Here is a 27,653-nt window from a genome sequence, read left to right as displayed (position 1 = left end):
TTCTGTGCTTAAATTATAAAGTACCAATGACTCCATACATATAAATGAATATATTACATCAGCACCTGTTCAGTTTTCCCTGTGAAAATAAACATTGAACAGCTATTTTAGTATGCAAATTGGAAAATGTTCTATGTTGTTCAAATTATAAAATATTTATTTAATATTAAAATGACATAAGTAATCGCTCATAAGATCTGTGTAAGCTATATGCAATCTTTGCACTATAACGTTTCTTTGTTAAAAATAATACTATTCAAATGATGCTTGACAGGTCTCAAGATTCCTTATAAATATTTTAGGCATCTTATTATTTACTAATTTTATGTGATACCTTGAGATGGTTGGAAAAATATCTCTGTTTCCTTTCCTTCCCCATCTTCCTTATGTGGCTTGTATCCCAAAATGAAATCTTCTTGAAAGACATGAAGTAACTGTGTGTTTGAGCCACACTGGAAACAATGAACAATAGTTACAATATTAGAAGCATCATGCACAGCAACATTAAATACATGTCTGATTATTTCTATTAGGATAGGAAGAAAGGATTGCTCACTGTCCCCGTTCATTTTTAATTTTTTTTTTGTATTTAATAGACATAGAAAAATGGACTGCTACCTTTCTGTCTTTAAGCTAGCCTATTCTAGAAGTTTCTAAAGTTGGTATCTTCAAATGGCCTTGGTGAGCTCTCTACTATGCTACCCCTGTTCTCTAACAAAGCATATTTATAGCAACTATTAACAGGCAAATTAGGAATAGCAGAATACGCCTTCAGGCTGCCACAAATATTTAAAAGGTGCCAAATGAGCTCAGCTTGCCTTGCCTTATGAAAAGTTGAATGTCTAGCCCTTTTCCATAAATCTGCTGAATGTCTGCTAGGGAGGCCTGCTAAAAACAGGCTGAAATGCCCAACTTTCAGAAACCCTTAACAGATGCATTCTCTACATAGCAACAGATTCTTCTGCAATAAGACCCACCCACCCAGCGTGGTGGTGGTCATTGGCAATGAAATCCTTCTACATAGACAAGCAACGCATGGCTCAGAGAAAGATGGCAAAATATTCACATGCCTGCCTATCTCACCCCGTTCTTCCAGGAGGAACGTGCGGTAGCATTTTCTGCTATGGAGATTTTCTTAAATTCAGCCAGGATGAAATCAGCCAATGCCAAGCGACTCATGAAAAAGCATAAGCAGCAAGGGATGCATGATTTTCATGAGCACCATTACAAATACAGAGAGACATAACTGTTCATAGAAGACTGGAAGGTTCTTTAATCATTGTAATATGTAACATGAGCGTGAGTCAAAGACTCATTATTCCTCAGCCTCTTACAATTCCTTCAGTTTCTCCAAATACTCTGATATGTAATATTCTTCAATATCATACATATTAAAATATTCCCACATTTAAATTTCTGCAAATATTTTTAACGCTATACAAGTCCCCTTTGCTGTAGATAAAATGAGGTCTATATTGGACCTGTAAGTCTTCTTATCCTGACTGAGCTGCCCCAGGTCCTGTGAAACTGTAGAAGCTGTGAAACTACACAACTGGATTCAAGACATGGGCCTTTGCTATCAAGGCAAAGGTAAAGCCATACTAAAGGTAAAGCCTTCTACTCTGATTTCTACACTTTTTGAATATTTGGGTTTATTCTGAGTAATTCCATTTCTTTTTTCTTTTGACTGCTACAATTATCTAGTAAATTATTCTCTACCTAATTTATTTTTAACTGAAAATTATGCCTGGGGAACAGTACTTCATAAGACTGTGTGGCCTAGGTCTTTAAATCTCCCATTAGCAAAAAATAGCTGTACAACTAAAGTGTTCAAAATATTTTATTTCTAAACTCACAAGCATTCATTTATGGGGAAAAGCAATTAGTCTGAACTAATTCACTGAAAGATTTACAGCATCTCAGAGAAACAGCTGATTTGAATATTTTATTTCCTTAATTACTGGGGGTGGGGGTGGGGAGGAGAGGGTAATAATTTGACCCCTGCAATGGGAACATCAGCTCTGCAAGTATGGTAGTTCATTGGGTGCAATTCTCAGAAGATTTTGGATGTGTAGTAAAATACGTCTCAATTTTTATAGCAGTTAAGGAAATTTCAAGTGTTCAAATATTTCTAAAAAATTAAGTTAGGTTGAGATATTTCTCTGATTTTAAGTTTAAGCTGCCTTAGTTCTCTATAGGCAATATGCATGGAAACACCATGTATTATAAACTTTCCTTGGAAATATAGCATCTTCATGTTAGCAAGTTAAAAGTAATCATATGTTACCAGAAATCCAAGTGGTTCTCAAGGGGCTCACTATGATTGAACAGAAATGTCCGTTCCTTTACCTATTAATTACTATTTCTTTTCAGTAGATTAATTATCAGACAAAACCATAAAAAACTTATCTAATGTCCCTTAATGGTTAATGAGGTATTTACTTGGTTAGTTATTGCATCAAGTTCAATAATGCATCCTGGTCGAGCAGTAGACTGTTGGCTCACAATGTTAAATACTTCTCCAATCAGTTTCTGAAAGATAGCAAAAATAAATTAAATGATCAGGACATTATTTATTCAAACAGCAGCAGTTATAACTAGCTGAAAATACTTTTGTTGCCAGCCTTGGCCATTTGCAAGGGGACTACAGCAAACTGCAGAAGTATGGCTAAGCAGAAGGCACCAAAGCCTGTTTCTGAGTGACCACAGCATGAACCTTTGCAGATGTGACAAGTAGCTTAGTCAGCAAAGTAAAAGAAGCCATGTATATTTCTAACTAAACCAGTAATGAGCTACAATTAAACAAAGCACAAGGCTTGAAAGGAGACATAAGGGAAGACCATATATTAAATAATCCAAATACACTATATCATAACTTTTATCCTAAAATAGTAGTAACAATCGACGTAACCAGATGTATTAGATATTATTTTGCTATAATACTAGGGCAGCACCAATATATATGTTGGCTATTGGATCAGCACCGATGAAAGGAGAAATGATGTTATTGGTTATTGGCTTTTTTAGCTTATTGTAGCTGGTAATTAGGGCCATGTGCCTGGAGAACCTTGGTGAACGTAAATCTGGTCTAGAGGTACACCAATACATCGGTCCAATATTGGGGCTGATAATTTGGCTGATAAATGCCTGTTTGAGCAGCATAACTGGCAGCATGGAGAGCTGCCTCCAGCTGGCAAGTCTGGTGTGGTGGAAGATGAGTGGGGAAATAAGGGGCATGGGGGGGCAGGTTAGCACCCCCCCGTTGTTGAGGGAGGGGGCAGGGGCAGGCACTGCCCAGGCCAAGGTTCATGGGGGACAGCTACTGCTGTTGCTTGCACCCCAGGAGGGCACAGGGGGAAGGAGTACCTCCCCCCAGATCTGGGTGGGGTGGGACGGGTTGCAGCCAGGGCTGTGTGGAGTTCTTTTCAGCAGGGGCTGGGTACGGAGCGGGCACTTGAAGGATGCTGCATCCACCCCAAATTTTATCTGCTGCTCCGCTCCTAGTGCCGCTGCCGCCAACCGCATCCCCAGCTCAATGCCCTCCCGGGGTGCAAGCAGTGGTGGGAGCCGCCTCCCCCCAAAGAGCCACGGCTCCAGCCCCCTCCCTCACTGCGGGGGACATTGATTTGCCCTCCCTATGCCCCTTCCCTCCCCCCCTCCCTTTCCACACCAGACTTACCAGCCGGAGGCAGCTGTATTGGAAATCGGATCGGTATTGGCTGATATGCTTACTTAAATATTGGCTATTGGCATCGTCTCCAAAAATCTCTATCAGTGCACCCCTATCTGGTCTCTGAGCCCCCACTATTGGTCGCAGCAAGCAGCAGGAGGGAATAGGGGGAGCCAGGGAGCAGTCACAGGGTACCAAGCTCAGCAACAAAAGGCTCATTATTGGCTCCTGCTACTGCTGCCATGGCAATGCCATGCATACAGCAGAGGCCTGAGCACTGGGGCTGCCATGGAGGCATTGGGGTGAGCATGGGCGGGGTAAGACACTGCACAAGGGACATCTGCTCCACCACGCACCAGGTGCCTTTGCAAAAGCAGCTTCTTCCCAGCAGCCACACGAGTTTGACTGCATGGGGCCTGCTGGTGCTGAGACAGAGGCACGTTCTGGGGCTTCAAACATACCCAGCACTCCTGTCTGTGCAAGGTTCTACCTGCCCGCTCAGGATGACAGCACGGGCTGCGTAGGAGCAGGGCTGTGGGTAGGAGCTGTGGGCAAGGGGGTGATGTGCATGGGAATAAGGTGGTCACCACCTTCCTCATCAAGGGCCAGAGCAGGCAGGAGGCATGTATGTGTTATGATTGCAAAACAAACATAAAAAGGCTTTATGTCAGTAGTTTAAAATGCCTTGCACTATTACTAAATATTGGTTATTGGATCGGCATTGGCTGATATGGTTGGTTAATCATTGGCTATCAGTATTGGCCAAGAAAATTTTTATTTTATTTTAATGCACCCATGTATAATACATATTTTTGTTAAGATGCTTAGAAAGGATAAAAGAAACCCTCCCTTTTACTTTCTCAAATATATAAATCCCAAATAATTTTTCACTGAAAGATTGTTACAGCAGAGATTGTTCTCAGAGAAACACCTGGTTTGGGCATTTTCTTTCCTTAAGAGGGGGGAGAGGGGGTAATAATTTGACTCCCTGTGGGAACATTAGCTCTGCAAGTATGCTAGTTAACTGGGTATAAATCCCAACTAATCTATACCTTCGAAGTCCTCAAGAGATCTGGTTCAGTACAGTTCCAAAAGTTTCAGTGAAACAAAGTCATTTATTAGAATATTGGAACCAGCCATCTATACATATTGGGTATAAGCTGGAGGGAAATTTGGAGAACTCAGCAAATTCAGGAAGATTTACTGCCAATCTTCATGCTACCTTCTTTCTATGTCTCCTCAGCAGGTGTAAGTGAGAATCTATGTTGTCCTGTCTTGGGTAGGCAAGTAGACTTTGGGATAAATGTGTGTTTTTATGTTTTAAAGTGCAAGCAAATAAAAGGTTGGGCTGTTGACCTGTTTCTTTCTCTTATCAGTAGTTTACCCACAAGGTTACCTGTAATCTGGGTAACACGATTACATACTGTAGTTTGACACTAAGTTCCTTGTTGGCATACAGAGTTATATTTTTCTTTCTGTTCATACTGAAGTTTAAGAATACTGAAATATTTGTCATTTTTGTTGGTTTGAGTCTACATCTAGTTGCAAGCAAAAGCACTTCATAGCACATAGATTTTTATAGACACTGCATGTTGGTTATTTAAAGGTCTCTCCTTTCATAATGCTTGCTTGATGATGAGTCATGATTTTCTGTACATTGGGAAATTCCAATCTACTGATCAACTCTTCCTTAATGCTTCAACTCTTGTCACTGCACTTTAAAATGGGGGAATACTGTGTCTGGTAAGAATGTATATTGGGAAAAGACTAATTCATCTTTAATATTTAGGCCCTAAATCTATATTAGCACATCTATTTAAAGAATGGAGCTGCTGTTTGTAAGTCTCTTTTGCTTCTGGCATGGGAGTTCTATTTGAAGGAGATTCAATATAATGCTGTCTTTTCTCCAGTATTAAATACTAAGAATGTGTCCATATTCTTTTCTGTCAGAAGTTGTAACAAATAAAGAGAATAAAAAAAATAAAGAGATAAAAAGTGCTAATGGGGAGCAGGACCCAAGGAAAGACCAGGATGACTGGAGCCAATAGAAAGACAGGATGAGGTAAGGAGCTAACAGAAGGAATATGAGATAATCTTAATCCTTAGCAATCCCTTACCCAGCAGCTCCATCAACTCCCCCCAGAGATTCCCTTGATTAACTCTTAAAATCTCCCCATTCTACTAGCTTTTTAAGATGCTTTTACTCTTCTTCTTGGGGTAAAAAAAAAAAGAGGGTTTACCTCTTCAAGCACATCTGGTATTACCACTTGGGGAATCCTTGGGGGAACTCTAGTTGCTATTGAATCCCCGCGTACTAGTATTAAAGCCAGAATTTTTTCAGAATTGATGCGTATGGGTGTGCTTATTAAAATTAATGCAAATAGTTAAATGTGTTTAAAATACCGTACATATAACTGCACAAAAAACTTGTGTGTAAAATGAAATGAAAATATCAGAATGAGAGCTAGATTTGCTTTTCTCATTTCAAGGCTCTCAGTCAATATCTATATAAACTTACTGAGGATTCAGGGTCAGATAGTTCATCTAGAAGTTTTCGTGCATCCACTACAGCTTGATAGAGCCTCAGGTTTTTGCCATCTGATGCTACAAAACAAGCACTAGCAGAATTGCAGTATGTACCTGATTCAAAACACCAAACACAAGTTTTAGAATTAAAGCAGATTATGACAATTTGTTGAAACAGTATTAAATAACCAATTACAATCCATTTCACTGCATAATAATAATATTTTTAAAGTAACAGACTTAAAATAATAAAATAATTATTTAATAGCAGGAAGAAGTAAACAGTTAAAACACCGTGATAAAGTTTTGAATCTGAAATAACCTAATTTCCTATTTTATTTTGATGATTAATTTATTTATATGTATAGTTCAACAAAATGAGCAGAACTAGTAATTATAAGCATATTGCTTTAGATCAGTTCCTTCTCATGTGTAAAGCTGAATAGGTATTACTTGGAACTTCAACAATATAATGAAACAAGAAAACAAATAAATATGGCCTCCTATTGTTAGAAGATATAAAGGAGAAAGGACAACATTATACATGGTATACAAACTTATCAAATGACCATCAGTGAAAAACAAGATAAATGCTTACACTTTGTGCCTTCATGTAATCTATAGAATAGGTCTGATGCCAGGGGTTTATTAAATTAAAAAAAAATTCTGCTTTACTTTTTATGTTAGGCCTAATTTGGCACCTATATATGTGCCCGATGCCTGCTCTGATGCATTCTCATTAGAACAGGTAGCAGCAGACTTGATTAATCGAGACTGCTGCAGCATTCTAATTAGAAGGCTCCAGCAGCCCTGGCATCATGTATATTCAGTATCCCCATGTTTCAGAATGGTGGCAGGGGCACTTTTAACAAGAGCTCATCAAATGAGCTTTAAAGTGTCCCTGCTGCCATTTTGAAGTGCAGGACACTGAATACGAGATGTTTCAGACATTTTAACTACAGCAACTCCAGAGAGCTGCTCTAAATAACTCCGCCCCCTCCTTGCACATATAAAGACACCCATTAAGTCATGACTTAATTATAGTGGCATAGAAATTGGAATTTGGAGAGAGATTTTAGTATGTTTTTGAAATTCTGAGATTTTTTTAAAATCTACTTATCTCAAACTCTTGAAAAAACTGAGTCCTCCTGAAAAAATGAGGACCCACTATTAATATATAAAAGGCAGAAGTGTCAAAGATTCAGCCCAAAGGCCAGAACCAGCCCTATCATTCGGCACATGACCCATATGCCAGTCTGCAAGCTTTTTATTGAGTGGATCCTCTTTTCTTTTTTTACTAACATGTTTTTATTGATATGTTGTACATAATATAATAATAACCCCCTCTGCCAGGCCCTGGATGACAGTAACAAGGGCTGGGTTCAAATTTAGGGATTTAATACCAACTTTTAAAATCTAGCTCCTAGCCCCACAGCTTCATCCTGCCCCACTGTCCCCTTTCCCGTGATGCCCAGTGCCTCAAAGCCCAGAGCCACACAGCCCTGCCTATCTTTGAGGTGAGGCTGACAGGACACAACAGCAGGTGGCTGCTGCAGGTGGCGGCTTGCAGGGCATCAAGCTACACTACAGATCAGACACAAGGGGTGCAGACAGAAGTGCAGCTTCCAGCTGTAACTCAGAACGTTTTCTGCAAAGCAGCTTGAGTTATGTTACCCCAGACCAAACAGAAGTTCACTCTTGGTTCCAGGGGGGAGGAGAATCTAGCTGTGGGCTGGAAGCCTGCAGCCAGGTTCCCATAGCAATATCCATGGCTCTCTGCCAGTGCTCACTCTCTTCAGAATGGGATGGGGGAAAGGCAGGACGCAGGACTGAGTCATGGCTTGCTGGGGGGATGGCTCCCGCAACCACTTGTGGCCTGGGGTAGGGAGGGGGGCAAGTGCCCCTGGTTATGCCCAGTGCCTGGTGAGTGGGCTGGCTGGAGTCGGGGCTGTGCTGGACTCTTCTCAGTGGGAGCTGAACTCAGGACAGGTGGCAGCTGGGCAGGGGGCTACAGAGGGGGTTGCAGCCACCCCAAATTCTGCGATAGCCTCTCCATAGCGCCCCCCCCCAATGCTCCTGCCACCTGCCTAGCATGTGGATGGAAGCAAGGCATTGAGCTGGGGCTGCACTGGGCGGGCAGTGGCAGCACTAGGAGGAGGCTATGGGGAGGATATGGCACTATTTGGGGTGGCTGCAGCTCCCTCCATAGCCCCCCTCTCAGCACCACCACCTCCCACCCCGAGCCCAGCTGCCACTGAGAGGAGACCGGGACAGCCATGGCTCCAACCTGCAGCTTCAGTCCACCCACCTTGCTCCACACATTTCTGGGGGTACACGCTCACCCCATGCCCTCCCAGGGTGCACGCAGTTGTGGACAAGCTGTGGCTCTGTCCCACGCCTTGCCTTGCCCCACCCTGGCTGGACAGCATCTGCCCCTACCTCGTTCCTTCTTCCTTCACCGTGGCAGGGGGCATTGATTGCCCCCCCATGCCCATTTTCTCCCCCCTCTTTCACCACAACAGACCATGCTGCCAGGCTGTGCTCCTCGCTGCCTATGTGCTGCGCTGTGGCTGTGTGCATGCATGGGCATTTATTGGCCAAATAATAGGCCACATTGGGCTGATTTCTGAGACAGCCAATTTATAATCGGTACCGATCTGATATCGGACTGATGTATCAGTGCACCTCCACTTCAAACATCTTCATCTGATACCTCATGCAATGAGGGGTTGGATTTTCACTTGTTTGGCCATTTTTTAAGATGTCTGCAGCTGTGCAGCAGTGTTTGGTCACAGCTATAACTGCTTTCTGTTGCCAGATTGGGTGAAAATTGTTGTTCCTGTCTGCACCCAAGGTGATATTGCTCTGCTTTGCCACTCAATCAACATTTGCCTCATTCCAAAATAGGTCTTCAATCAAGCTTATGCTTCCTTAGGGTTTTGTTTTTTTTTTTTTTATGGATAAACCCTCCTCCTCCCCACACCTTTTTTTTTAGACAGACTTCAGACTTTATGGACCAGCATTTTGAACCTCTTTTTTTTTTTTTTTTAAACTCTTCATAAATTTATGGATGGTCGTCAACCCTGGTCCACATGTCACATGCAGTGCCCACTGGCCCCTGTCCTGGCCCTGCATGCTGCACACAGGTCCAATCTCAGGATGTGCATTGCACATGGAATGCAGGGCCAGCCCAGGATGTGCGCTGCATGCGTTATACAGGGTCAGTCTGTAGGCTTGAAGACTAGCCCTAAGCCACTCATCCAGCCTACAGAATCAGATGAGTTTGATACACCTGATCTATGTGTTGAAAACTGAACTTTTTTTTTTGGAGGGGAAGACAGAAACCTACAACATAAAAATACTACAAAATGGTGAAGATTTTACTGGTATTTTCAAGTCATTTTTACAGTCTTGAAAACTGAGAAAAGAGAGGAAGAGAGAATCTTAGACCCCAAAAGACCAAATATCACTTAACCAAGAGTACTCCTTCACATTTTAGTGATGGCAGTATTACAATGCAGTGGCTGAATTTATCTTTAATTAACACCTTAGTTCAGCAGTTAAAAGCTTACTTTGAACATTATTTTTAGAAGGTAGCACAGCATATTACTAAAGTTGATTGATCTAATGTTTATCCTATTCTCTGCCCCCACAAAAAATCTTGTGGCTTCAGCGTTAAAAAGCCATGGGCTGCTTAAAGACGTTAAACAAACAAACCCTCCTCCCCCCCAAAAAGAAGCAGCACATTAATTGGACCTGGTTCTGCAGAGTCTGTATAGATTGGGCACTTCAGTAGGGCTTTTTGGAGGGTATAGCTAAAGCTGATTCAATCAGCTATTAGATAAAAGTGCAAGAAGTGCCCCACTAAAGTGCCCGATCTATACAGAAGTTGGGCTAGCCAGGTCCAACTAACACAATGCCTCTTCTGGGCATGTGCTGGGCTTGGCATTTTTGTTTTTTGTTTAACACCTGTAAGCACACTATGTCTATTTATTAAAATCACACAGCTTTACGAGCAGGCTTGTATAAAGGATAGGCTACCAGAAGGACTTCCATAATGTATGAGAGTTTCCAAATGGAAGATACCAACATAGAAATGGAAGAGTGCAGCAGATTTAAGCCTCAGGTTTAAAATATTATTTATATATTAGGAAAATGATTAGGATATACTGGATTTCTAGTATATATACTAAATCAATTTTGGAACTACGTTCTTATTGCATTGCTTATTATGTAAAAAACAAAATAAGGTTAATTGTTGAACAAACCAGATTCTAATTCTTTCATGAATTTATCCTACTTAAAGCAAGAGCTTGTGAGAATTATTTCACAGTAAAAGTAACTTTTCTTCAAAGGACAATGGGAGATATTGTATCAGCTGTAATAATAATGAAACCCTCCTACAATTATTATGGGAAACTTAAATGTTTTTATGGATAAGTTATCTTCAATAGTTGCAATTCAAATTCAAAACACATAGTTTTAATTAAGTGCTATGTTAAAAGAAGAAAAAATGTATTAGTCAAATACAAGGGAGTTTGTTTTGTCTAATGGTAAGGACAAACTGTAATAGATATATCCCAATTATTTAATTTAAATAGGTTATATTTGTAAGTCCAATATTAAGTGTTGCATCAAAAAAAAGACAGAAACACTCACCAAGACAATAGCTAGGAATAAGAGTTGGAAGCCAGGCCACATTAGAGAAGGCTGAGGTATGAAGTGAATTAATTCGAGCCAATTCAGATACTCCTCCAGTGTATGACAAAGGTCCTATGGGGTCTACACGCCATAAAATCAGCTCACTATATATTGCATTTGGATCATGGAACGTACGTGTTGCTGCATTTCTAAGTTGCTGCCTAGAAGAACCTTTCAAATGCTTAACAGGATCCATTATTTTGCTTAATTTATCCGAGTCCCACGAATGGTCTAATTCAGGAGTTAAAAGCGCATTGTGATGAGAAGATGTTAGCAGCAGTGGTAAAACAGAATGGCAAGCCAGGTCATTGAGATGAAATCGGTGACCACAGTATCTAAATTTATGAGATACAGTAAGCACGGTGGTAAAAGCAGATTTGTCGGCAAAAGTAACTGCCCACTGGTTTAGGGATCCATCTATATGTTTGGAAACCATCATCACTATCGGAGAAATTATATTCACATTTGTGGGATCCTGAGCAGAACTTGGTTCATTAACTTCTAGAGTCTTATTTGGAATGCTTATTGTTTTCTGATGCGCAGTATTATTGATATCTTTTGCAGTGGTAGGACAAGCATACATCATGATGTTTTTACTGAGGGAACTAGCATCTCCCGATGGAAATGCAACAGGAATCCGAGAAGAAAATGAAACCTAAAATAGGGTATAAAACAGTGAAAAGATTAATTAAAATCTAGCTTATGTGAAACACAAACCTCTCATAAGTCATAATATATTTTTGCTAAGAGAAAGTATTACTAAATTCGGATAAATATATGTTTTAATAGCAAATATTCAATGAATATCTGTTTAGACGAGACAAATAAATATGAAGCTTTCCACAACACTGTACCTGAACTTGTCGGAAAATGCCTGGATTGTATTCATCCAAATATTTTACATGCCACACTAAAAAGGTACCATCAATAGGGTGGATAGTAAAAAGCATATCTGGATTCCTGTTCCACTCAGTAAGAAGCATTTCAATTTTCCGATCTAACAAAACTGTTGGAAGTGGCATACGTGGGCCGGTTAAAGAAGAGGTTTTGGGGCTCCCCTCTCTTTCTCCTTCTTCATGTTCTGAAGAGCCTGTACCAGTACCTGTCTCCGATTCTCTATCTATAGACATTTCTAAAACAGACAAGAAATACATAAACCATGTTATACTGCAGCAAACATGACTTCTGTCACAGTTTGTATTCAAAATAACAGAAGATGACAAGGCCTTACATACATTAAAAGTAGGAAAGGCTGTTGATTGTAGCCATGGTGGTCTAAGGACATAGGCAGACACGGTTCTTTGGGTAGATGTGATATCTTTTTTTAGATCACCTAAATAGTTGGAAAAATTGTTCTTTGCAAGCTTTTGGGCACAAACTAGGGTGGCCTTCATAGAGGACAGTCTGGTTGTCCTCTGTCCTCTATTCATACAAAACCTGGGTTTCGTGTCAAAAGAGGACAGAGTAGCAGAAAACCGGAATGTCCTCTATGATGGCCACCCTACCACAAACACCCTTCTCCAGGCATATGGAGAGCCTGTTGGTGTTTGTGTGCTCTCCTGCGTAGAATGGAAGCCAATACGCAAAATGTGGGTCTATGATCCAAGAATGACGATGGTTCTGTTACAACAACAGCATAGTTATTGTGGGAATGTTGGAGATGTGTTGGCAGGTTTTACATTGACTGTACTTTTGAAAGAGCCACCTGGATACCACGTGAAGAATTGCTGTGGTACAAAAAGAAAATCCCCACGAATTGCACACGATTGGTTCTGACAATACCAACCATCCTTCCCTGGAACCTATAAGGAAAATCCTCAAACAATTGCAGCCCAAACTAGAGGACCCAATTCCCAAAGAGATCTTCCTGGAACCACCATTCTTGCCTTTAAACAAGCACCACACCTAGCCAACCTCATAACCAGAAGCATGTTTCCTATGGCCCATAGCACACTGAATGGATCCATACCATGCCGGGATAAAAAATGTAAAACCTGCCAACATATCTCTAATACTGCCACAGCAATAACACTCAACAACAGATCCATCATCATTCCTGGATCTTACATCTGCACCTCCAGAAATGTAATATAATATATGGGAGCGGGGCTTAAGGGTCTGGGGGCACAGGTGGTGTTCTCATCGATCCTCCCAGTCTCAGGCTATGGGCTGAGAAGGGACAGGAGGATCTATGTGGTCAACCAAAGACTGCGGCGCTGGTGTCGTCAGGAAGGCTTTGGCTTTCATGACCACAGCCCGCTCTTTGGCGACAGAGGCAGCGAGCTGCTGGGAAGAGATGGTCTCCACCTCTCTCCCCTAGGGAGGAGGCTATTCTCAGCCAGACTGGCTGACCTGCTCCAACAGACTTTAAACTAAGCCCGTTGGGGGGCGGGGGGACTACCGCCACTGCTGGCCCGCTGAGCAATCCTTGCAAAGCCAGCAGATCATGGCACTCAAGGGAGCCCACCCCAGCCCCAGCCCTGGTAAAATCTGTGGGCAAGGAAGGAGCCCCCCAGGGGACACTTGCCTGCCTGTACACTAATGCCAGGAGCCTGGGGAATAAGCAGGAGGAACTCATTGTCCTGCTCAGTGCAAACAATTACGATGTCATAGGGATCACGGAGACCTGGTGGGACTCCACCCATGACTGGACCACGGGTATAGATGGCTATACCCTGTACAGGAGGGATCGTGTAGAGAAAATGGGCGGGGGTTTAGCTCGCTATGTTAAGGAAAGCTACGCATCCCTGCAAGCCGATATTGGCAACCAGGGTGGATGGCTGGAGACCCTCTGGGTTAAAATCCATGGGGAACACGGCACAGGGGACACAATGGTGGGAGTCTATTACAGACCTCCCACCCAAAGTCCTGAGCTTGACCAGGAGTTTGCCCAGGAACTGGCTGAGGCAGCTTGCTCCAGGACCATGGTTGTCATGGGTGACTTCAATTACCCAGACATCTCGTGGGAGGATCGCTCAGCAAAATCTGAGTGGTCGCAGAGCTTCCTCTTGTGCGTGGATGACCTCTACCTGACTCAAGAAGTCTATGGGCCAACGAGAGGCAAAGCGCTGCTCGACCTGGTACTGGCTACTGGGGATGACCTAGTTGGCGACCTAGTGATCGATGGGAAGCTGGGTGACAGCGACCACGAGCTGATCACCTTCACCATCCGCCGAAAAGCTGGCAAGTCAGTCAGCAACACGCAAGTCCTTGACTTCAGGAAAGCTGACTTTGACAAGCTCAGGAGGCTTGTCAGTGAGGCCCTAAGGGACTGTGACCACAGGGAGAGGGGAGTTCAAGAAGAGTGGTTGCTCCTCAAGGGAGCGATCCTCAATGCACAAACTAAGTCTATTCCATCTCGGAGGAAAGGCAGCAAGAGGGCACAGCAGCCCCCCTGGCTCTCCAGGGACCTAGCAGACCTCCTGAGGCTAAAAAGAAAGGCCTACAAAGGATGGAGGATGGGAGTCACCTCCAAGGAGGATTATTCTGCACTGGTCCGGTCCTGTAGGGAGCTGACCAGGAAAGCCAAGGCTGCAACTGAACTCCAGCTAGCTTTGAGCATCAAGGACAATAAAAAGTCCTTTTTCAGATACGTGGGGAGCCGGAGGAAAAGCAGGGGCAACGTTGGACCCCTGCTGAACCAGATGGGACAACTGACAACTGACGCCCAGGAAAAAGCCAACCTATTAAATAGGTACTTTGCGTCGGTCTTTCATCAGCCCCATGGGACGCCCATGCCCGCTACAGGGCCAGGAAGTCCAGGTGAGGGTGATCCCCTGCCCTCCATTAATGCTGACTTTCTGAAGGAACATCTTGAGAAGCTGGATACCTTCAAGTCAGCCGGCCCTGACAATCTTCACCCCAGGGTACTCAAGGAGTTGGCGAGCATCATAGCCCAGCCTCTAGCGCGGATCTTTGAAAACTCTTGGCGCTCTGGTGTAGTGCCCGAAGACTGGAAGAAGGCCAATGTGGTGCCTATCTTCAAGAAAGGGAGGAAAGTGGATCTGGCTAACTATAGGCCCATCAGCCTGACTTCTATCCCGGGGAAGCTCTTAGAAAAGTTTATTAAAGAGGCCATCCTTAATGGACTGGCCGACGCCAACATCTTAAGGGATAGCCAGCACGGGTTTGTTGCGGGTAGGTCTTGCTTGACCAATCTCATTTCCTTCTACGACCAGGTGACCTATCACCTGGACAAGGGAGACGAGATTGATGTCATATATCTTGACTTCAAAAAAGCCTTCAATCTGGTGTCCCATGATCGCCTCTTGGAGAAACTGGCCAATTGTCGCCTTGGGTCCTCCACGATCCACTGGCTGGAAAATTGGCTCCGGGGTCAGACCCAGAGGGTAGTAATTGATGGAAGTCACTCATCGTGGTGTCCTGTGACCAGTGGGGTCCCCCAGGGCTCTGTCCTTGGACCCATACTGTTCAACATCTTCATTAATGATGTGGACACTGGAGTCAGAAGCGGACTGGCCAAGTTCGCAGATGACACCAAACTTTGGGGCAAAGCATCCACACCAGAAGACAGGCGGATGATCCAGGCTGACCTGGACAGGCTCAGCAAGTGGGCGGATGAGAATCTGATGGTGTTCAACGCCGATAAATGCAAGGCTCTCCACCTTGGGAAAAAAAACCTGCAGCATCCTTATAGGCTTGGCAGTGCTATGTTGGCTAGCACTATGGAAGAAAGAGACTTGGGGGTCATCATTGACCACAAGATGAACATGAGCCTGCAATGTGATGCTGTGGCTAGTAAAGCGACCAAAATGCTGGCTTGCATCCATAGATGCTTCTCAAACAAATCCCGGGACGTCATTCTCCCCTTGTACTCGGCCTTAGTGAGGCCGCAGCTGGAGTACTGCGTCCAGTTTTGGGCTCCACAATTCAAAAAGGATGTGGAGAAGCTTGAGAGAGTCCAGAGAAGAGCCACGTGCATGATCAGAGGTCACGAAAGCAGACCCTACGATGACAGGCTGAGAGCCCTGGGGCTCTTTAGCCTGGAAAAGCACAGGCTCAGGGGTGATCTGATGGCCACCTACAAGTTTATCAGGGGTGACCACCAGTATCTGGGGGAACGTTTGTTCACCAGAGCGCCCCAAGGGATGATGACTAGGTTGAACGGTCATAAACTACTACAAGACCATTTCAGGCTGGACATAAGGAAGAATTTCTTTACTGTCCGAGCCCCCAAGGTCTGAAACAGCCTGCCACCGGAGGTCGTTCAAGCGCCTTCATTGAACACCTTCAAGATGAAACTGGATGCTTATCTTGCTGGGATCCTATGATCCCAGCTGACTTCCTGCCTTTTGGGCGGAGGGCTGGACTCGTTGATCTTCCGAGGTCCCTTCCAGCCCTAATGTCTATGAAATCTATGAAATCACATCCAGTGCACTAAATGCCCTGATGGAAAATATGTAGGAGAAACGAAACAACTGCATACCAGAATGAATGCACACTGAAAATCTATCAAAGACAAAAATACCCAACTACCTGTGGGTGCGCACTTCTCCCAAGACAACCACTCTCTCTCCAATCTCTCAGTTCTAATCCTCAAAGGATATTTACAAAACACCTTTCATAGATGAGCCTACGAACTTCACTTCATAAATCTACTGAATACAAAAAAACATGGACTAAATTTATGGCACATTATAGCCTGCTTGCCATCTGATAACCCCAGGTAACCTGTCTGCATTTTACCAGCTATATTCTATCACCAGTTCTACATTCCTCCTGCCCCCTGCCTCTCACCTATTGTCTCCCATTCCCTCAGATCCTCACTGCCAGGCATTTGCATTTTCACAGACCTGCATTCTGCGTATTCATTTCCATTCTACCCGGGAGAGCACACAAACACAAACAAAATCTCTCTATGCCTGAAGAAGGGTGTTTGTGCTTGAAAGCTTGGAAATAACAATTTTTTCCAAATATTTAGTTGGTCTGATAAAAGATCTACCCAAAGAACTATGTCTGCCTTAAAAGCAGGAACCATCCTTTGTTCTGTGCCTGTTATAGTGCTTACCACACACAGTAAGGTGCTGGTTCTTGACTGGGACTACTAGGCACTAAAGCAACATGTAATATTATTTGTAATCTACAAAATCTATGCATTTAAGGAAGTAAATAAATACTCTCTTACAAGATAGAGAGATTACTCAGATCAACTATACTAACATTTCTTTTTTATTCCAACACTACAAGCTTGATCCTTGTCCTAAAATTATTATAGTTGTTTAACGCAAAGTGACCATGATAAAATGTGCAGTATTTTATAAGTTATAAGAAAAACTACTGTGTGTACAGTGTAGGAATTGCATTGCCCTTAAGTATTACACTGATGCCCTTGCTCAGAAAAATCTGCTTGTTGTCAGCAGTTTGTTGCCACTAAACAAACTTACCTGGCTCTGAAACAAAAGTTTCTTATTTTAGAATTTGTCATTTTTCCCCATCAGTTTCATCTATAGCATTAAAAAAATCTTAAAAAGTAGACAGACATAAATAGCATACTCCAGCCTACCAAACCTTTGAACTAAGCTGCATTAATTTGGCCTGCTGTTGCTAAAGGGTGGCTGACCCCCTGTACTACATCATGGTGCTTCCTAACCTTTCGGAATATCTGTAAAGGCCAGCATATCTTAATATTGCAGTACATTCTGACTCACACTTCTTAAGTGTAAGTGAAGAAGAACTACAGTGCTGAATTTATTGTTGTTGAGCAGCACTGAAAAGTCTGTTGGTTCAATGTTGCCTAAAACATAATGCCTGGCCTGAAACCATGCCTGGCTTAACACATTCTCCAAAAATCACACAGAATCTCAACTGTACTTGGGTGTTGGTTGTAGCCGTGTTGGTCTAGAAATATAGGTAGACAAGGTTCTTTGGGTAGATCTGATATCTTTTATTAGACCAACTATACTTGGGCACTTTGCCATGTATGACACACGGCCCTTCCCCGCATATTGTTTCAGGCTGTCTTCACACTGAGGCAACTTATCAGTAACACTGGCTTCAGATTTCAGAGATTAGTGAGAGGTAGTTAGTTTGCAGTCAGATGGAAGGCTGGGCAGGATGGCACCTTAAAAGACTAACTTGTTCAGAAATTTCAAGGATTGTTTTCAGCCACAGTGAGTAGTTAGATTTTTGTAACAACTCAACACCATGGACATTTCAGTAAATAACTGGCTGACATTTGTGGCTTTTATTGTGTGAAAGATGGTGAATGGCAATGCAGAAGTTTACTGGCATGCTCCCATTAGGTCATGGGTTGATGGACACAGAAAAGAAAAAAGCAGAAGAGAAGGAGGAAGAGGGTGAAGCCTTAATATTTTTAATGAAAGATGAAAAACTAGATGGGTCCATCACAACAGGTGGAGGTTGTAACCACAATCTGAAGGAAACCAGTTCAGATACTGATGGCCACCTCAGCCTCTTTCATTTTATTTTCTTGATATTTGAACTATGGCTCCCTTAAATCTAGCAGAGGTACTGACCCAAAATGGTTAACCTTTTCTTACTGTCTGAAAATGCCACTTTCCATTGTTAAAGGAAAAAAAGACAACTTTTGTTAATAATGTTAGGTAGATGATTTAATTTAGATAGGCAGATTCTTCCAAAAAGCACAGTTTAAAATGTATATAATTTCCCCAAGGAGACTCCAAAAAGAATGCAAAAGACAGAATAAGCAACTACAAACATGTAAACAGACATGCAACAGTCTTCGGTCTTCCCTAATGTAAAATATAGGTTTTCATTTTATAGACCAACCTTTCCCTCAGACTATGTACTATGTATACCACCATTCTCTTGTATATCACATCTTCTACAGAGGGAGCATTAGATACATTCAGTGTATTAGCCTGTTGTGCATACTAGTGGTTGCAGCCTCCAGCATATAAAATCTCAAGTATAAATGTATATATTATATGTAAATGACATTACACATTAGGGGTGCACTGATAAAGATTTTTTGGCTGATACTGATGGCTGATTATTAACCAGCCATATCAGCCAATACCAATCTGACAGCCGATATGCAGCCCAGCAGCTCGGAAAGCAGCATCCTGCCGGTAAGTCTGTGGGGGCATGGAGGGAAGGGGAGTGGCCCCCAGATCAAGGCCCCCACAGTGAGGGAGGGGGTGGGGCTGGGGCTGCACAGCTGGGGTGGGGCAAAGTGCAGGATGGAGCCACAGGTAGTTCATCCAGGGGGTGTGGGGGAGCAGGGAGGGGGTAGATCCTGTCGCTGTGCGCACCCCTGGAGGAGTCACAGGGGGTCACATGTCCCCCAGATTTGTATGTGGGGAGAAGGCGGGTTGCCCACTATGAGCTTGGGGGCCAGAGACTGTGTTGGCCTCTTCCAGGCAGGGAGCTGGGCTGTGGTTGTACTTGGGGCAGGCTGGGGCAGTGGTGGGGTGGGTGGTGGTGCTGGGAGGGGGCTCCTTCCTCCCAGTGTCACTGCCACCTCCCCTGCCCCGCCCTGAGCGCAGGCCCCCCCACTGGAAAAAGGTCGGCAGAGCCCATGGCCCTGAGCTCACAGCAGGCAGCCTGCCCTTACGCTGCACACAAATCCTAGGGGTCACCTGCCCTCAATACCTCCCTCAGGGGTATTCGCAGCAGCAGGAGTTGCCACCCCTCCCTCCAACACCCCCAGCCGACCAGCCCATGGCTCTGTCCTATGATCTGCTCCAACCTGGCTACATAGTGTCTGCCCCAACCCCAGCCTCACTCCCTCCTTCACCATGGGGGCCCCAATCGCCCCCCTCATGCTTCTTTCATCCCCCCCCATCCCTGTTCCCCTCCCCAGACTTACTGGCTGGATGCTACTCTCCAACCTGGTGGGCTGTATTCCTGGCTGCGTGCATGCTGCGGCTGTGCACATTCACGCGGCATTTATCGGCGACATTATCAGCCAAATTGGCCAAAAATAGCCAATTGCCGATAATGTCAATTTTCCTTTTATCAGTGCACCTCTATTCCACATATATTATTTGCATAAGTCAAAGGAAGACATGGAAAGAAAAACCTGATTACCAACCATGATCTAGTTTCATATGTAAACCTCTCTCTTTTTCTTCCATTTCCTCTTCCTCTTCATCATCAACATCTTCTTCTAGTTGTTGTTCAGAAAGTTTTCTTAGATGTTGCATAAATACTTCAATCGAGGATGTGAAGTGGAATTCTTTATTATTCAGCCAATGAACCACAAAGCCTCCATTTCCTTCATCTAAATTAAAAGCTGTTCCAGCCAAGACTGATGGAATATCTGTAGAAATAAAATCTAACATTTAATTTAAATCCAGCTAACACACAAAACAACACACCAAACCCAAATTTTAATTAGCCACATAACACGTGGCCTTAATTATTTATCCTTGTGACCAAGAACAGACCACATACATATGCGCACATGCAAAATATTATTATACACATATAAAATGTGACAATTTATGAGATACTAATGGAAATGGGTTATTTTATGAAGCTGGAAACTTAACTTCATTTCACAAACAATAATCCTTAGTCAATAAGGATTACATTTTTAAAGGACAATAACGTAGTAATCAGTTATATAATTAAAGACATGCATAGTAAATCTTAGGCTGCCCACATAAAAAAATTCTTATCATGTCTCTCACAGTAGCAGGTATTAATCACAACATAACTCTTAATTATTTTATTTTTCAGAGCATTTCTGTTCAAGTTCATATATAAATATTTATTTTAAGGGACACTGTCAAACAGAAATATTCAGTTTGTATACTTATCAACTGACTTCTACAATAAAGTATATGCAGTTGCTGTTGAAGCTTTCAGATTAATGATATAGATGCAGTTCAATTTAAAAAAGCTTATTTTACCATCAGTAAATAAACATATACACACTTATATACATATACACACACACATATATATGCACATATACAAACACATATACATATATTAACTTACACTTGAAATTCAGTATTTTTCTTTAATTTATAATATATAATTTTACCCCAAAATAATTTTGTTCTGGCTTCTATTTTGTTAGTGTGGAACAGAAAGTTTTTTGGGTCAGAATTAAGGATGTCTTAAATAACTAAGTATACATTTTTTAACTCTTGACAAGAATACCATGGACATTTGATAAACTATTTATGTCACTACTTTAGGCACTTGAGTTTTGTAAATCTGATACACAGTGATATAACCCTACAATTCTCTTACTTAACAAATCTTAGATTCAAAGATGTTAGGGTCGGAAGGGACCTCAATAGATCATTGAGTCCGACCCCCTGCATAAGCAGGAAAGAGTGCTGGGTTTAGATGACCCCAGCTAGATGCCTATCTAACCTCCTCTTGAAGACCCCCAGGGTAGGGGAGAGCACCACCTCCCTTGGGAGCCCATTCCAGACCTTGGCCACTCAAACTGTGAAGAAGTTCTTCCTAATGTCCAGTCTAAATCTGCTCTCTGCTAGCTTATGGCCATTATTTCTTGTAACCCCCAGGGGCGCCTTGGTTAATAAAGCCTCACCAATTCCCTTCTGTGCCCACATGATGAACTTATAGGCAGCCACAAGGTCGCCTCTCAGCCTTCTCTTGCGGTCCAGGTGCCCTAGTCTCTCCTCATAGGGCTTGGCCTGCAAGCCCTTAACCATACGAGTGGCCCTTCTCTGGACCCTCTCCAGGTTATCCACATTCCTCTTGAAGTGTGGCGCCCAAAATTGCATGCAGTACTCCAACTGCGGTCTGACCAGCGCCTGATAGAGGGGAAGTATCACCTCCTTGGACCTATTCGTCATGCATCTGCTGATGCACGATAAAGTGCCATTAGCTTTTCTGATGGCTTCGTCACACTGACGACTCATGTTCATCTTGGAGTCCACTAGGACTCCAAGATCCCTTTCCGCTTCTGTCTTCCCAAGCAGGTCATTTCCTAGGCAGTAGGTATGCTGGACATTTTTCCTCCCTAGGTGCAGCACTTTGCATTTCTCCTTGCTGAAATGCATTCTGTTGTTTTCCACCCATATGTCCAACCTGTCCAGGTCTGCTTGTAGTTGTTCCCTGCCTTCCGGCATGTCCACTTCTCCCCACAGTTTTGTGTCATCTGCAAACTTGGACAGAGTACACTTCACTCCCTCGTCCAAGTCACTGATGAAGACATTAAAGAGTATCGGTCCAAGGACCGAGCCCTGCGGGACCCCACTGCCCACACCCTTCCAGGTCGATACCGACCCATCCACTACGATTCTCTGGGTGTGACCCTCTAGCCAATTCGCCACCCACCAGACTGTGTAGTCATCCAAGTCACAGCCTCTTAACTTGTTCACCAGTATGGGGTGGGATACCGTATCGAAGGCCTTCCTGAAGTCTAAGTAAATGACGCCAACCCCTACTCCTGCGACCAGGTGTTTTGTAACCTGGTCATAGAAAGAGACTAGATTAGTCAGGCATGATCTACCTGCTACGAACCCGTGCTGGTTTCCCCTCAGCATAATTTTTCCTGCCGGGCTCTCGCAAATGTGAGCCTTGATAATTTTTTCAAAGACTTTGCCTAGGATGGAGGTGAGACTGACTGGCCTGTAGTTGCCTGGGTTCTCCTTTCTCCCCTTCTTGAAAATGGGGACCACACTGGTCCTTTTCCAGTCCTCTGGGACCTGGCCCGTGTGCCATGAGCATTCAAATATTCCCGCCAGTGGCTGCTCAATGACGTCAGCCAGTGCCTTCACTACCCTTGGATGGAGCTCATCCGGACCTGCTGACTTAAACGCATCCAGTTCCTCCAAGTGCCTCTGCACCATCTCAGGGTCTACGTTTAGTAGTCTGGCGTCTCGCTGCTGCCTCTCTACAATCCCAGTGAGAGCACTGTCTTGCCCCTCACTTAGGAACACTGAGGCAAAGAACTCATTGAGGAGTTCAGCCTTGTCCCCCCTGTCCGTCACCAATTGCTTACACCCATTTAATAGAGGTCCTATTCCACCCTGGGCCTTCCTTTTACTCCCTATATATCTAAAGAACAATTTTTTGTTATCCTTAACTTGGGATGCCATCCTCAGTTCCATGGTAGCTTTGGCCTAACTGCCTCCCTACAAGCGCGAGCAGAGGAGGTATACTCGCGCTTGCAGGGAGCTGGAAGCTTTCAGAGATTCAGAGTGTTGGGGTTTTTTTAACCTTTTAAGATATTTTTCAATCTATGCCACCCAAAATGCAGGTATTCTATACATAGGATAATTTAGTCTTTGCACCTTACAAGCACAGCACAATAAGTGCTACAATTCACAGCAAATAAAAATGTCAAACCTAAAGACCAGAACTAGTATAGTATAACTCTTTTCCCTATCTAATGCCAAAAACTCTCTAGACCACAATGCCATGCAAGCAAATGATTAAACTTTGTGCAGATTCCCTGAAAGGTATCCACCATCATGATATCTAAATGGGGCTATTAAATGCGCCTTACAATATCAAAGGGAATCAGAAAAGAAAGAAAGGAAAAGAAAGAAAGGAATATAAAAACAGAACATATTTGAATTTTAGCTTGCAGTCTTTTTTGTTTCCTTTTTATCTACAAAGATTACCTGAAGGTTTGTTTTTCATTTTGAAAAAATAAAGGTGGTGTTGTTGAGAAGGGATGTTGGGACAAAATCTGTTTATTTGGGGGAATTTAGCATAGTCTGCTTTTCACAGCTCTGTGAAAACAGTTCCCAATATTTCCAGGCTCAAGACTCCACGTCTAGTCAGCTTGCACCCCAACTTCTGTTATGAGCCCAACTTTTTTACTGAATTTCTGTGGAACTAAAAACCTTAGATCAGGGTTCTGATCCTAAGTTTGGGAACCGCTGCTCTATGGTAACTAAGGACTTGTGAAATAACATCAGCTTATCAATGCACAGATTCAAGTAAACAAAGGAAATGAGCACTCCACATAACCCATTTCACTGGTATTTCTATTTTAGACAATACACAAATATTTTAAAGAACTAGGTTGCACTTCACCTGTGTTAGGGTTGATGCTTGCTGCTATATGAAAGTGACAGAGTGCATTAGCATGATGTGAAATGTGACGCTGAACTTCATGTGTGCCTTGCTGATCAGGTAATAATTCCGTGTGGGTAACAAGGACTGAAGACCTTCTTTGTCCCTTTCTCATGTTTTTCAAATGGTGAATTGTCTAAAGTAGTTAAGAGACAGAGGAAATATAATTTTTTTAAAATCTAAAACTGAGAAATCCAAAAATGAAATAATGTATCTTTAAGTGGATTCATGAGAATATATCTTTGTAAAGCCTAAAGCTTTTACAGTATCCTTTAACATAAAGGCATGAAGACTTTGACTGAAGGTTGTTTGAGTTTCTTAAGACTCGCACACATCTTTTTTCCTGATCAAAGCCAAGTTCAAAGATTTCAAATTTCTGCTCTTACCAAAACCAATTGTTTTAAGGAATAGCATTTGCACAAAGGCACAGCTGCACAGCATTTGCCCACTCGCACAGTAAACACAGCTTAGTCTGAAAGCAGTTTTTTACCACAGCTATTAGTTTGATACAATACAGAGCCAAAGACTTTCCAGAGGCAAGATTTTTAAATATAGTTTGGGATTATATTTTTGTTTTTACTACTGGATATAATGTTACAACTTGATTCTTCAACTTTCAGAACAGTTATACAATGTAAACCATGACACCACGGGTTCCTGTACTAGGACCTGGTATGCCACAGTGCATGCAGGTTGCTGGTGTGATATGGAAGAAAGGATCTGTTCTGATTTTCATGGATTAGAATGAGTTTTAAAGTTTGCTCTAGTCTTTTCTGTAACCTAATTTGAAGCAGTTATCATTAAAACTAACAAAATCAACAATGCCATCTTTGCAAAGGCATTTTTCATATCAGATCATTAAGAGAAAAGAGCAAAAAGTTTTTATTGACATTTTATTTGGAGGGAGTTGGGAGAAACAAACAAAACTTAAAACAAAACTAGCAGGATTTCTAAAAAAGAATTTACCTATACGCTAACATGTTTTCTTAACTGAGTCAAGAAAAAGGTTTAACTTCTTGGTTCTTGTGGTAGTTCTAGAAGTATGGATTCTAATTCTCCAACTAGAATGAAACCACCACTTATTGATCAGTATTTAACAATGCCTCCTTCTCCTATGACTCTAATTAGCTAAACAACAAGTAGATTATTCTATATATTGTCTGTCCTGGTGTTCTGTGCACAAGGTTGGAAAATTAAGATCTCTCTCTTACTTCTGAGATGGATATACTGTAAACATCGAAAGAGGATGAAATAATTTAGACAGCTATAATCTGACCTGACTAAGCTTGTATAAAGTAAACAGCATGTGGTTTTGGGTTTTAAATCATATAAAACTTTACACACCGTAAACTTCAAAATTATTACAATTTAAAACAATTGTTAAAGCAAGTATTTAATGATACCTCTAGAGCATGCTGAATCCTGTCTTTTTGCCTTCCAGATTGAGAAAGGCTGCTGCTGCTGATGCTAGAAGTGGTAGTTTCACAGATCTGTTCACCCAGAAGACTATCTTCTGGCAACAAAGTCTCTGCCCAGAGCCGACATATGCCATCATGGCATGAAGTAAGTAACACATTACAGACAGACCCCCTGAAGACACACACAGCAGGATTATCTCACATAACCAACTGAAGTGCAATTACACAACAGAATTATGAAAACGTGCAAGTATTAGGTCATTTATGTTTGCTTCATGCAGGGTTTTGGAACAGCAGAAACATTTTTAACTTGGTAACTAATGCTAAACTATAGATTACTGACAAAAGCACATTGACAGAAATATGAATAAATTAAATAATTATCATATTGTAGCAAATAACCTATTTATAATTATCTGGTTTTCTGACTTGGTCAAGTATGACCATGTATACTGCATTATTCAAGAAGTGAAAACAAATTTCTAACCTACTAATCCTACGATTTATGCCCATCTTAAAAAGTAACATTTTAAAGAGAATAGTTTTATAACCATTTATAAAACTATTTAAAATGTTACTTTTTAAACTAGTAACAATTTAAACAAAGGTTTCAATTGGACCGTCTGACAGTAAATATGCATGAGTAATGAATAGTGTATAACCTCGTCCATATTTTTAAATTAGTTCAGGATACTGTGTGCGCTCTTTTTGCAACAGCTGATGAGAATAACAATAGCCACTATAAAAAACAAAGCAGAAGATTGTAGCCACTGTAAGACTAAGCACCTATATTCCCCAGTGAACCATATGTGGGTGCGATAGTAATAATAAAAATTAATTATTTGGCACTATAGACCATAAAGGCCCTTGGCTGCCTCCACTATCTTCACTGATTCCCATATGTTGTTTGCCTTCAAGCTCCAGTCATCCACAATTAATTTCAGCAGGTCGCACACTACATCATGTAGCCATCTTTTCCCTGGTTGTCCAGGTAGCCTTCTCCCCTCTGGTACCCTGAAGAGCGCTTTCTTTGGTGTCTGGATCACTTCTATTCTTTCGCCTGTGACCCAGCCACTGCAGTCTGTAGTATAGTATAGTATAGTATAGTATAGTATAGTACAGTACACTAGTGGAGTAGGGTGTGTGTGTGTGGTCTATGTATTGTATGTGGCTGCAATGCTAACTTAAAATTTAGGGCCCTGAAAGGAAAAGAACCCCAAAAGTTTAGGGGCAGTGCTGCAAACCCTCCCTTCTGAAGGAATCCTATGGTTTCATTAAGACCCTAACTCTGAATACCTCTTTTTTAAATTTTAGCCAAAGTGTCTTATGGGAACTTTCTAACCTGGGCATATACTTGCTAGTATTACGCCATGAAAATCCTGTCACAGCTCGAGGATGTGCCAAATAAACAAATGAAAAGTGGACAAGTGCTGAACTTTTTTTCTTTTCTTCTCTTTCTTGTGCTAGAAGAGATGACTTCCAACCAGTCATGGGATACCAAACCTTTAAAAGACAATCATCCTGGGGAAAAAAACAAGTATAAGCAAGATTAACAGGTATAATTTAAATGTTGATGAAATAAGTTTGACTGTATATCCACTGACATATTTTATTAAAACCTATCTGAAATGTTAATGTAGCAACACCACCATTTCTGATAGGTCATTTAATACCATTTATATTCTAACGTGCTTGGTAAATTAAATAATTTTTAGTAACCTACTCAATATACAAACTACCAAATATTATACAACATAATAGGACTGTATGAGGGACAGTAAATAATAAAACAGTACAGTGCTATGTAAGTTTTAAAATGATCAATAAGAACCTCTTTTTCCTAAAGTCAAGTAAAAAAATCTCTTATAAAAATAATTAAGCTACAACAGTTAGGAATTAAATAATCTTGCTTAATTAAAGATGCAGCTCTGTATGCAGTCCAGGATTTCTGTATTTTTTTTTTAAATCAATCATGTGATGACTGCATGGGGCTTCAGTGCTCATCTGATTATTCTTTTTTCTCCTTACCTTTCCAGCTGTTGCAAAGTATTCTCCATCAGGGGACCATGCCATGAGATGTACAGATACTGCTGTCCTAGAGAACAGACTTGTTTAAGTCTTGAATACTGTCTTGAATACTTTGAATACTGTTGTATGTATTTTGCAATGTTTCAAATATGCATATAATGTTTAAATACAACATACTGATATATTATAGTCTGTAAGTAGAAGTACTGAGATAAACCATCTATGGTACATTTAAGATTTTCTCACATACTTGTCAAGAACTACCAAGCTCAGATCAGAGCTACTGGCATCAC

The 27,653-nt window shown here is 42.0% G+C and overlaps 1 protein-coding gene across 4 annotated transcripts in view; it reads right to left on the bottom strand.

The window, feature by feature from the left end:
- Positions 1–27,653, bottom strand: part of DMXL2 (Dmx like 2) — a 106,121-nt gene that overhangs the window by 52,216 nt on the left and 26,252 nt on the right. For all 4 annotated transcript variants that reach the window (XM_006261069.3, XM_019477611.2, XM_019477610.2 and 1 more), the window contains exons 6-15: positions 27,361–27,427; positions 26,675–26,853; positions 25,318–25,504; positions 23,876–24,050; positions 19,935–20,162; positions 11,752–12,029; positions 10,856–11,552; positions 6,189–6,310; positions 2,443–2,532; positions 335–452 (exon numbers count right to left, since the gene is read on the bottom strand). In XM_006261069.3, the coding sequence (XP_006261131.1) occupies positions 335–452; positions 2,443–2,532; positions 6,189–6,310; positions 10,856–11,552; positions 11,752–12,029; positions 19,935–20,162; positions 23,876–24,050; positions 25,318–25,504; positions 26,675–26,853; positions 27,361–27,427 (2,141 nt within the window). The remainder of the gene's footprint in view (positions 1–334; positions 453–2,442; positions 2,533–6,188; positions 6,311–10,855; positions 11,553–11,751; positions 12,030–19,934; positions 20,163–23,875; positions 24,051–25,317; positions 25,505–26,674; positions 26,854–27,360; positions 27,428–27,653) is intronic.

This window comes from Alligator mississippiensis, chromosome 11, assembly GCF_030867095.1.
Source record: "Alligator mississippiensis isolate rAllMis1 chromosome 11, rAllMis1, whole genome shotgun sequence".
Classification (NCBI taxonomy): Eukaryota; Metazoa; Chordata; order Crocodylia; family Alligatoridae; genus Alligator; species Alligator mississippiensis.
This window is presented reverse-complemented; position numbering and strand designations above follow the sequence as displayed.